The sequence below is a fragment of the Humulus lupulus genome, chromosome 5 (genome assembly GCF_963169125.1).
Source record: "Humulus lupulus chromosome 5, drHumLupu1.1, whole genome shotgun sequence".
Lineage (NCBI taxonomy): Eukaryota > Viridiplantae > Streptophyta > Magnoliopsida > Rosales > Cannabaceae > Humulus > Humulus lupulus.
The window spans coordinates 5,075,886-5,088,747 of record NC_084797.1 but is presented as its reverse complement, the minus strand read 5'-3'; the positions used below and the strand labels follow the sequence as shown (position 1 = coordinate 5,088,747).

Sequence of the window (12,862 nt, the reverse complement as noted above, 5' to 3'; positions counted from 1 at the left end):
ACCTCACGCTTGGACGATCATCACAGCCACCTTATATTCCTTCACCGCCACAGCCACATCCGTCACCCTCACCGCCACCACCACAGTCGTCGTCCTCACAGCCAAACCAAAATGTTGAAGATGAGAACAATTTCAATATTAATCTTAATGATTTTACTTAGTTACTAGTTTATGTATTTGGACTGAATTAATCTTGTATTTATTTTTAATGACAATATCGATATTTATTAGGTTGATAAATATTAAAACTATTCAAATTAATTTTAATGTTAGTTATATTTAAACTAATTAAATGTTTATTTTTGTTAGATTATATTATGAATTATTTTTAAAAATCATGAAATTTAATAAATATTAATTTATTTCAAATAAACTTTAAAAAATATTATAAAAATAATATTAGCAGCGGACCCCGCAGCTAATGATAATGCCTCTGACAAAGGTATTAGCGGCGGGCTCCGCCGCAAATATTATATTATTAGCGGCGGGTGTGTCATTCCGCCGCTAATAATCATTATTAGCGACTAATATTTAGGCACGGTTTATTAGCGGCGGAGGCCCCCGCCGCTAATGTATGAATTTCTTGTAGTGTAGTCGCCGCTATTACGTTCGACGACAATAGTCAACCTTAGCAGCGACAACCACCGTCACCCCTAATCTTTGAAAAATATAGCATGATTGTAGTTTTTATACCATATTTGTTGTAATGTGTTTTATTTATACCATATTTGTCTGTTTAAAATTATTTTTATTTCCTATAGCACAATCTTCTTTGTTTTTACAGCCTTTTATGAATCTGAAAACACATGGCCTTAGTTGAACTTGAATTCGAGATTCATTGAGTGAAAATATAGCATGATTGTAGTTTAGTGGTTCAATATTCCCTAAATAATTTTGTGATAATATGCATATTTGAAGCTAGTGGTAATAAACAATCATATATGAAGCTAGTGATTATATTTCAGTTTACTCTGTATTACTAGGGTCACGTGTCCAATAATAGAATTAAAATAATATATAATATATTATTTATTTATTTTATGATGTAAGAGTTAATTATTTAAAATAAAATATTTATAATTTAAACTAGACTATAATATAAATTATAAAATAATTGATGGTTCTTGTAAAAAAATTAATAAATTAATTATTGATTACATTATATTATTATATTAATTAATAAAATAATTTTTTTAATAATAACCTATTACAACATAATATGGTATAACAAGTCAATAAAAATATAATCATCTTGATTACATAACCATTAAAATTCATCTATTTATATATATATAAATATATATATATATATGTGGAAGGTTTTGCGTTATTAAAAAAAGATAGATTTGGTTTTTCCATACCATATTTTAATCTTTTATTTTATGAATAAATTGTACCGTTAAGTAATATTGTAGCGACAATTTTGAGCTTTTGCAGCGACAACTTTTACAGTAATAGCCCATATTTTTTGTGGTGAGTTTATAATAATATTTTTTAATTAACAAATTTTTTTTAAAAAGCAAACCAAAAAAAAAAAAAAAAAAGCAGTAAACAAAATATTATATATTTATTGCAAAGGTAATAATACCCATAGTTAATTATCTACCCATAGTTAATTATTTTCCACCAACAAGATTTGAAACAAGTTTACATGATCACTTTCTCTCAGGAAAATTAATAGGATTAATAATCAGTGCCAAAATACGTTCTTTTGACAGACAGTTCTGAGAAGCATGTCCATCTCCATACTGGTACATGAACAATGCCGTTCTAGCAAGATTTTTGCAAACTTCAACAAATGTTTCTGATAAACAAGAGTTATCTTCATCGTTCTTATTCATATCCTTCCATGTTTCACATATCAAGAACTTGATGTGTTCACGAGCTTCGTCTTTCGAAGCACCAATATCGTACATGTAACATTGAATTGATTTAGGAACGTCGCCTCTATTCAACTCATCCTGATCGATCAATGAACGTTTTATTGTTAAGGATAAATAATAAAAGTAATGATATGTGCACTCAAATTATGCGCATAAACATTATACACAGTGACGTGACAGTTTAACTTAACTAATCACATTTATCAAAGCTGAACTCACTGTTTTAAAAAAAACAATATGTCACATTACTGTGTGTAATATTTGGGTAGCATATTAAAACAAAATCTAAATATGATGTGTAGATGTGATGAACTTACTGAAAATGTTCCTAAATCGTCTGCAAGTCTTACAATCAAGCATGATTGATGAATTATATTGGGATAACCTTCTGTGAAGAATTTCATAGAGTCTTTCGTTATGGGATTTGTGAAGCAGAAATAAGCATGCACAAGAATTACCGGTCCTCCTATTGAAAGCCAAGCCATCTCAATATATTCTTGCAAGGTTGGTTGGTATCCACTATAGTACCATTTTGCTTCTTGTAAATAACATTTACACAAATCTACCCACTGCAAATGATTTTATATATGCTAAAGTTAAATCATAAAGTCATGAAATATTACAAATACAGTTAAAGGAAAAATATACTATTTTGGATGTATCCTATACTTTCGCTAAATTTAAAAAATGACTGTACTTTAGACAAAAATTCCAATAATAAACATATATATTTTTTTACAAATATGATACAATTAATAAACCTTTGTCTGATTTTGATCGAACCTTTTTTTTAATATGACATGTTTGCCTTTGTTTAATTTAAAACAAATATAACTTTAGTTGAAAAATTCGTACTTACAAGTTAAATTAATTATTTCAGTTTAGTTTTAAAAAATTAAGCATAATAAACCAATCAAGTTAAATTAATTGTAAAAAATGGTAAAATTGTGTTATTTTACCAAAATATAAAAAAAATATATATCATATATATATATATATACGTATACTTACCGATTTCTTGAGGTATTCAATGTTGAGGAAGTTTTGGTCTCCTAACACATCGAAAGCCATCTCATTTATGGTATTGTGTAAAACTAAAAAAGGCATCTTCATGTAATCCGGTAACTCATTTATTGCATTCACATCCCATCTACCAACAAAATCAATTATTACACAAATTAATGTTTATAATATATATACTATTGATTGAAAAGCTACAATTTAATTTTGATATATACTTTTTTTTTAATATATAAGTATGTATATGTATAAGTATAGTATATTATTGGATATAACTTTAACAGATTATTCTAAATATTTAATAGAATATACATTTAAAACATATTTATCAATTATATTAATATAAATTTAAATTCAAATGTTATAAAATATAATTATTATAATAATATATAATACAAAACTAAATATTTAATAATTATATTAATATAAATTTAAATATTATAAAATATCATTATAATAATAATATATAATACATAATCTTAATTTTTATTAAAATAATTATTATTTATGTTTAAAAAGATTATTATATTATGTACAAATATTTAAAAAAATCATAAACAGTATTTTAGTTTAATTTTTTATTTAATATATTTATGTCATTCTTTTAATTAAAATTTATATAAAAATGATATAAATTTAATAAATCTTATAAATAAAATTAAACAAACGTACATTATACATTGCTTATATCTAATATATATATATAATAATTAATTTACTAACCTCTCAACAGCTTTAGTGAAAAGCTCTAGCTCCTCCAAGGTTCCATATACATCATAAATATCATCAATTATTGTTATAAGCACAAATAATCTTGCAGATATTCTCTTAAAGTAGCTGAATTCTGACTCAAATTTTAGTCCAACATCCCATAAGAAAGCCTCCATCAATCTATCTCTAGCGAAATTCAACTTCTCACCAAGTTTAGAATGCCTCCACCACCTTATATATTATTCAATGTACGTAATATTATTCAATTTGACCAAAATTAGAGGTGTTCAACTAATCCAATCCGCACTATGTATGGATATCCGCACTAAGTATGGATATTTACAATCGAATTAGATTGGATCGTACAGATTGGATTGTATCGGTTAAATCTTGAACACCCCTAACCAACCGATTAAAACGAGATTTGTGTATCATTAACTATTTAATTAATTATTATTATTACCTAGATAAATGTTTTAGATCTTCTTGATGTGTTGATTGCACCATGTTGAAATCCAGCTTGGCAAACTCAAGCAAAGTAGAATTCATGTCTTGTTTTTTCTCATATACATCAATGAACCACCTAGCTTCCGATCTTGTTATCCTCCAATGAAGTGGAAGCTCCAAGGCATGGTTAATAATTAGTACATGATGATTAACATTAAAATTATCATTATGATCAAGATCATGATCTAATAATACTTTTTTTTGCTCCATCTTCATCATATATTCTTTGAGACATTCAGTTGAAAAAACTCTTGCTTCTTCCAAAACATTCTCATGTTTCATTGCATAGAATGAAGCTTCATACAAAGACAAAACTCCCATAATATCATCACTCAAGTATGTTTTAAACTTCCCTGTCTCATCCTTGAAAGCATTGAATACTTCTGCAATAATATCCATAAAACTATTATTTTGTTTCTATGTATAAATTAGTTAATAAAAAAGATATATGGGAGATGATATAAATACATATGGAAAAAATTTCGCTACTTAGGTATTTTTAGTATTTTCAGTACATGGATAAGTTGTGACTCTGTTTTTTTAACAAGACAATGTATAAGTATTTACCGGAGTCCTGCTCTCACAAATTTTCAGGAAATTCCAGATAATTTAAAATGCCGAAATCGGGATTTAAATAGCATATTGCACGCGCGTATAAATATTGTATCAAGCACATGTACAATAAGTTGTTTGAATTTTGATTTCGGCATCCTAAATTATTCATAATTTTCTGAAAATTTGTGAGAGATCCATTTTAACTATAATATAAATCGTCATGTAAAAAAATTATAATTAATTTCAACTTATTTATGTACCAAAAATACTAAAAATACTTATAAACTTTAATCACTACAATATATATATAGACATATACCTTGAGTTACCAAGTATCCATGTTGGCGTAAAAGCCTAAATTGGAGAGCAGTCGAGTATAAATTATAATTAGGATTAATATTATTTTTAATATTGATGTACTTTCTTTTTAAAATAGTGTTTATTTCATCCTCGAAATGATAAGATATTCCAAGTCTTTGCAATGTATCGATTAGGTCGAGTTGAGCCAAAGATTCGTTCGTCCCATCTACCATCATTTTCACCTCTTTCTTCAACTCATTTAGTCGACTTGAATAGGATTTTCCCTGCATGCAATTCACATATATATATATATATATATATTTATATAAGATCTACTTTTAAAAGAATAATAATAATTCTAATATGATCATACACGAGTAAAAAAATTAGTCACGCGTGCAACAATATGTTTGAACTTAATTTTTGGTACTATAAATTATTAAAAATTTTCTAAAAATCGCGTCGATGCTCTAAACAACTATAATATACACGATCATAAAAAAAATCACACAAAAAACTATTCAAAAATCGAGAACATTGAGAGTCTCACCGATAAGGCTTAAAGTGAAGTCCTATAAGAGAATTGCCTATAGTATATAATATAATATAAAAGTCAAAAGTAATTTTTGAACTAAGTTATAAAAAACTCTTAGATCGATTTTGTACTTTATTTTTATTTTATATATTTTATTATTTATAATTCAAAACTATTGACTTTAAAAAATCAAACGACTCATATCTCAATGAGACAGATCACATCACACTACAAAAAGATCTTCCTTTTAGTCGCGACAAAATTTTCACTTTTAGTTACAAATTTTGTGACTAAAAAACATTATATACCAATATCATCATTAAAAAATTCGTATCTAAAATATTAGTCATCACAAAAATCATAATTTTTTTTAACTAAATATGTTTTTAGTCATGATATATATCATCACTATATATAATAGGTTGTTAGCTTGTATCTAAATATTATTTTCCTGTAACAAATAATTTTATATTTTGACTAAAAATAACATATTTAATCACAAAAAATATATGTTGTGTCATCACGAGACAAAATCAGTACTCTTGGAATAAGATTAGTAAATCTGGCTGGTAACAAAAATAACAAAAATAAATAATTGTAGCAAAAAATAACAAAAATAAATCACCTTATATTGGCTTGTAAGAGACTGAATGTAATCAAAAGACCAAATAGAGGGCTCATAGTTGGCTGATCTTCGATCAGTATTATTGACCACAGTACATTGGATGGGGTGACAAGTACTTGATCTTGATCTTGACTTTGTAGATGTTTTTGGTGTAAAAAGTCTACCAAAATCACTACTACTAATGCTACTGTGAATAGGGAGTGATAATAATGGAGCAAATTGGTGAACAGCCATGCACTGCATATTCTTTTAATTAAATTTGTTGTAATAATAATTTCTTGGGATGAAAACTTCAGCATTGCTTTGCCTTGAATTTATATATGTTGATTATGGAGAGTTAGGCAAAAAAACATTGAAAATGTTATATATTGTTAGATGAGTTTAAGTCTTCCACTAAATAATCAATTTTTTTTTAGTATATAGTAGATATATTAATTATTGCTTTATTATTTATACTTAACCTAAAGGTAGATATATAGACAGTGTGAGATACCAGGATTAATAAAATTAATTCTTGTTGGGATAACTTCACTTTCATTTTTTGAGGAAATTAACTAGACTCGGTGTCATCTTACTTTTATACACAGATTTATAATAATGAATGTTCTCATTATACCCTTTCTCATCAGCTATTCAGTCTCTTAGCTACATGCAATACGATAGGGTAAAGCAACACACATCTCGCCATCGCTCCGGAATATAGCTAGTCCACCGACCCGTAGAAATTTTGTATTTAATTTAAAAATTATGGGTATTCAAGAATTCAAACATGTATATATAATATTGTCAGTAGTTAATTTGTTTTATTATTTGTGGTTTTAGTGAAGAAAAAAATTGTTCAAACTTGAGTTCATGGGTCTACCTATATAAATTATTTTATAAAACAAATAATCCAAAAAATAACTTGTCAAAACACATAGTCTAAACAAATAATGAGATATCATCATTAAATTAAGGGTCACAAAAATTTGAATTTTTAAATTATAGAAAAGTTGATCATTTAAAGAGCGTTAAATAGATATATTAAACTATAATGTGTGATTAAAAATGTATACTATCAAATTTTTAATGCACATACATTATTGTTAAATAAATGTATGCTGTCACTAAAAAAAATTTAGCCCTTTTCCTCTTTTATACATGTTATAGATACACAAAATTAAATGCCGTGGTTAAGGATTCAAATTTCTTCCTTAATTAATTCCTTTTAATTTCCACACCAAACCATCTATATAAATATGTTTGTCATTATTCTTCTAGCTAGTATCAAGAAAATCAACACAAAACTTTAATACAATATATAATAAGATATAATGATATATATATACATATAAAACTTTCTCATAATCATATAATAATCTTAGACCCTATATATACTTAACAAAAAAAAAAGCAATTAAAAAATATAAATATATATATATTTATATATATATATAAAAGGCTTTGCGTTATTAGAAAAACATAGCTAGGTTTGGTTTTGTCCTACCATTTTATTATTATATGAATAAATTTGGGTTGTGTGTTTTTTCTATATAAATAATATATATTATTTATAAATTTTCAAAAAATTCCGAACAGTTTACAATACTGAAAACTAGGTTCAAACATGTTGATTTTCACGCGCATAAAAAAAATTAGTCACGCGTGCAACAACATGTTTGGACTTAGTTTTCGTTACCGTAAACTATTCGGAATTAATTTTCTGAAAATTTGAAGGATGCTCTAAATAGTTACAATATACACGGTCATAAAAAAAAATTGCGCCGAAAACTGTTCATGGGTCGAGAAAACTGAGAATCCCACTGGTAAAGCTTAAAGTGAAGCCCTATAGGAGAATTCCCCTATATATTATTGGATATTGAATTTAATTTAATTTTTATAATAATGCCTTAATTAATAATAAATTAGATATTATTAATTTTTTTTTTCACATACGACATATACATTGGACACTGCGTCTCTACTTTGAGCTGACTACGGGGAAGAAGAAGAACACATAAATTTTTTTAGTTAGGGTTTAATCTCTAAATTTAAATTAGATTTTTTATGTTATTATTTTAAATATAATTTATGTTTAAATTAGACATTGAACTTTTTTTGGTTGGAATGATTTTTTTTTCAGTTTAAATCTATTTTTTAATTATTTTCTTTTCATTTTAAGTTTTGTAATTTATGTAAAAAAATTGAATTAAATTATAATATAGATGATTCCCCTCCCATACACACTAACACATTCAATTGAAAAAAAATGGGTGTGTGAATGTGTGTTGGAGGGATTTTTTTTTTTTTAAAATTATCCAATATTTATAAATTTTAAATTAATTATATTATTTTTTTAATATTTTAAAATTCTTTTTCTTTTTAAAACTCAATTTACATTTTTTTTATTAAAAAAACAATATGAGTTCGATCAATGAGGGGGCAACACATGTTGGCCTAATCAACACTTAATAGAGTTGGTCAAAAATAAGAATTATGTATTTATCTATACCACTTATTAAATATTTAGTATTTATACTGTAAATATTCCTAAAGAAAATAATAAAATAAGAAGATAAAACCATCTCCAATGCAAAATGTAAATTTTGTGATAAATCTAGCACAAAAAATGAGTTAATGCTATATTTGGCCCAATATTTACAATTGTACTCTAATGCACAATATGCAAATTAATACAAAAAAAAGTCAATAATTCATTTAATATTTATTGAGAGCATACAAAAATAAATTTTTTTATTATCCAAATTATGTTCTCCAAGAAATTTGCCACTAAAAAAAATGATATATGGTTGGTCATTAATTGTCAAGTAATAATTAATTATAATAATTAGTGGAAATATAGTAAATAAAAAAGTAGTATTTATTGATGTGTTATATTTTGTGACAAATTCGGTATAGCTTTTAGCATGTGACAAATTTAGCACACTTTTTGAAATGCCATTGGATTTATATTTTTTTTGTAAAATGTGTTAAATGTAGCATTGCACTAGCTTTTTGACACTCTATTAGAGATGCCCTAAGAAGAAAAATAGTGAATGAGAAAGTGAGATGAAAGAGTAGGTAAATTTTGTTAACTAATTCATTAAAGAAATAGACATGAGAGCCACCTGGTTGTTAATAATAGTAAGGATTCAAATTTCTTCTAAGAGACTGATATTTTTAATTATTTCGGTTTAAATTCATACCGAACCATCTATATGATCGTGTATTAATATCCTAACTAGCTAGAAATAGGGACAATCAATATAAATATATATATAATATAATAACATGTATACATTTATCGGACAATTCTTCTATAGGAACTTCATTTTAAGCCTTACTGGTAGGGCTTTCAGTGTTTCTTGATCCGTGAATAGTTTTCGGCGCGATTTTTTTTTTTACCATGTATATTGTAGCTATTTAGAGCATTCTGCAAATTTTCAGAAAATTCCTAATAGTTTACAGTACCGAAAACTAGGTTCAAACATGTTTTCCACGCGCATAACAAAAATTAGTCACACGTGCAACAACATATTTGAACTTAGTTTTCAGTACTGTAAACTATTCGGAATTTTCTGAAAATTGGCAGGATGCTCTAAATAGCTGCAATATACATGGTCATAAAAAAAATCGCATCGAAAACTATTCACAGGTCGAGAAATACTGAGAATTTCACCGATAAGACTTAAAGTAAAGCCTTTCTAGGAGAATTCCCCTGAATTTATATACAACGTTCTCATGAATTAGAGTTTTTACCGGCTTTGCATTAGAAAAATATGAATAAATTAATATTACTTTTTCTTTACTATTTTTTATTTTTCTAATATTTCTTCAAAAATCTTAAAAGAATTAAAAAATGTAAAAGAAAAAAAAGAAGTAATTTTTTTCAAATAAAAAACATCAAAAATTACGTTATTTTATATATATATATATATATATATACCATTTTACCCACTTGAGTTAGGTATGCTGGAAATAAGTTGGAGTTTTTTCTTCTTAATTACATAATTAATAATGAACAAAATTCTTTGCTTTTCTTTTCTTTATGTTAAATTACTTTGTACGTATCACTTAATAAAGCAGCCATTATTGATCAATTACAACGTTGTGTTAATAATTTCTAAATCTTTGTCCATAAATCATAGTCAATAATCTAATTGGCCTTTATTATAATATTAGACCCATTATTTTCAATTAAATTGACACTTGGGAATGAAATATTACCGATTTGAATCTGTGGTCCTAATAAGCCTATAACATGCATGTATATGGAGAATATCAGTTTAGTGCTCTATATTATATATTAAATCCTCTACTTGTAACTATTTGGTCTTTTTTCTTTTTTAAAACAAGAATTTTAGTTTATGAAGTTGAGATTATTATTTAGTCGTTTACTTTAAAATTTGACAGTTTAGTTTGCAAATTTACTACTCATTCCCATTCAAGTGACCAAATTGTAATGATCGTATATCTTCGTCATGTATTGAGTGATATATAAGGAATTTCTTGTTTCTTCTTCGGTTTTGTATTTCTTCTTAAGAGCTTCTTATATCTTATTTTTTGATGTATAGTATTTGTGTAGAGATCATAGAGGCGATCCGACAAAACATTGGGTTTTTGGCATCTACAAATGAGTTCATATTCTTCCATTTACTTCCTTTCTTTGATCACTTCTTGAGAATTGCCATCCTTTGGAGGCTCCAAAATCTTCAAGTCTTTCTTTGTCAATAACTTTCAATGTTGAGGAAAAACTTGATTTTGTCTTGCCATCTTACAAAGTTTGAACCACCAAACATATCTAGTCTAACTAGATCTTGAGACATAAGCTTGATAGCTGAGATTGATGAGCTTTCTTCCATGAGTTTAACTAGCACAAAAACCTTTAGAAATGCATAAACTTTGACAAAAAACAAAGGTTTAGAGATAGAGATTTTTTATTGTTGAGGATTAGGCTATAGATAACATTTGGTTTGTGATACAACTCGAGACAGAAGATACAGGTAAATCAACCTTTGAGAATAGTTAAACACAAATTATATAAACACAATGAGATTAGAGTTTAGAGTGGACCTTCCTTGAAGAACAAACCCTAGGAACATAAAATCATAAGCTATGATTTTATGTGAAACACAAAAGTTGCAAGGTTTGACACAAACAAAGATTTGTTGTCCAAATCTATATTCCTAGCATTCTCTATGGAAATGCTTGAAGCTACAACAATGCAATGAGATTGGGATACACAAGCATTGATCTTTCATACAAGTCAAGCTTTCTTGATGAAGATCTTGGAGAAAACTAGTAATCTTGGAGCTAGAGAGAGTTAGAGAGACAGAGAGAGGTGAGTGATTAATTCACCAATTAACTCATATGAACCCCTTAAATAGTATAGGACCCTCATTAGACTCAACCAATGAGATTAGAACATTTAAATTTAAGTTTTGGAGCTACATTACAGAACTGTACGGACACCCCATAACAGCCCAGGCGACGCATCGCGTGGTTCGTTTAGTCTAGGGTTTCAAAGCTTCAAGTGTGTGTTTAAATCATATCATGAATGTTTTGTACGATAGTTTGTGATTTAAAAGATTATCATATTATTATTATTATAGAAAAAAACCATACACAGTGTTTTGGTTTAATTTTTCATTTGTCATTCTTTTATATATTATGTTGATTATTTTTTAAAATTTTATATGGCAATCATAAAAACATGAGTTATTTGCGACAAAATCTCTTATTCTTTTACAAAAAGTTGCGACAAAATCCCCAATAAAAAAAATTTGGTGGCAAAACCCCCCTTCCATTAATGATTTGTTGCAAGTTACACACTTTTTGTGTTAAATGTCATATAAGCAAGTTAAGTGTCAACTAAGACACACATGACAACACTTTATAGGGCCACATGTCAAAAACTAATTAATTATTATTTTTAAAATAAATAAATTCAATTAATAAAAAATAGAAAAATAAATTTAAAAACTTTTTAAATTTATTTGAATTTTTTTTAAAAATTTATTCCCTTCAAAATTTAAATTTATTTGAAAAAATTTCTTAATTTTTTTTTTATTTTAAGTTTTTTTAGTGTTTCAATTATTTTTTCTAATATTTTACTATTTAAAAATAATAACACATAATTCAAATTAAACAAAAAATTAAATTGAAAAAAAAAATTATTTTTCTATTTTTTATTAATTAAATTTACTTTTTGACATGTGGCCCTATATAGTGTTGCCACGTGTATCTTAGTTAACATTTAACATGCTTACGTGTCATTTAACACCTAAAATGGTTAAGTTGCAACAAATCATTAACGGAAGGGGGTTTTGCCACCAAAATTTTTTATCAAGGGTTTGTCTCAACTTTTGTAAAAGAATAAGGGATTTTGCTGCAAATATCCCTAAAAACATAATAAAAATAATTAATAATTTTTTTAAATAAAATTAAACAAACGTGCAATGCAATGCACGTTGCTTATATCTAGTATATATGTGTGTCGAAATCCGTGTGTTTTAATTAATTACAAATTTTGTGTTTATTGCTTGCTTTAATTGTATTACAAGTGCTGAATTCATGAGAAAAAATTATCAAATTGGTCACTTTTTGGCCAAGAAACAAGAAATTCAAATGACTAAATTGCCAAAACTATCACCACAACAAACCTTCAAGAGAACAAATATATGCATATTCCAAAATTTTAAAATACGTTTGAGAAAGAATTTTCATTATACTTTTGGTGTGATATTT

At 26.5% G+C, this 12,862-nt stretch overlaps 1 protein-coding gene across 1 annotated transcript; it reads right to left on the bottom strand.

Annotated features, from left to right (window-relative positions):
* Window positions 1-1,548: 1,548 nt before the first annotated feature.
* LOC133834264 (myrcene synthase, chloroplastic) lies at window positions 1,549-6,427 on the bottom strand. Its single transcript, XM_062263821.1, has 7 exons — window positions 6,137-6,427; window positions 4,996-5,260; window positions 4,078-4,504; window positions 3,627-3,845; window positions 2,895-3,033; window positions 2,201-2,452; window positions 1,549-1,961 (listed from the first exon to the last, which is right to left on the bottom strand). Exons 1-7 carry the CDS (start codon window positions 6,377-6,379, stop codon window positions 1,656-1,658), a joined length of 1,851 nt encoding a protein of 616 aa, XP_062119805.1. The 5' UTR covers window positions 6,380-6,427; the 3' UTR covers window positions 1,549-1,655.
* Window positions 6,428-12,862: the final 6,435 nt, after the last annotated feature.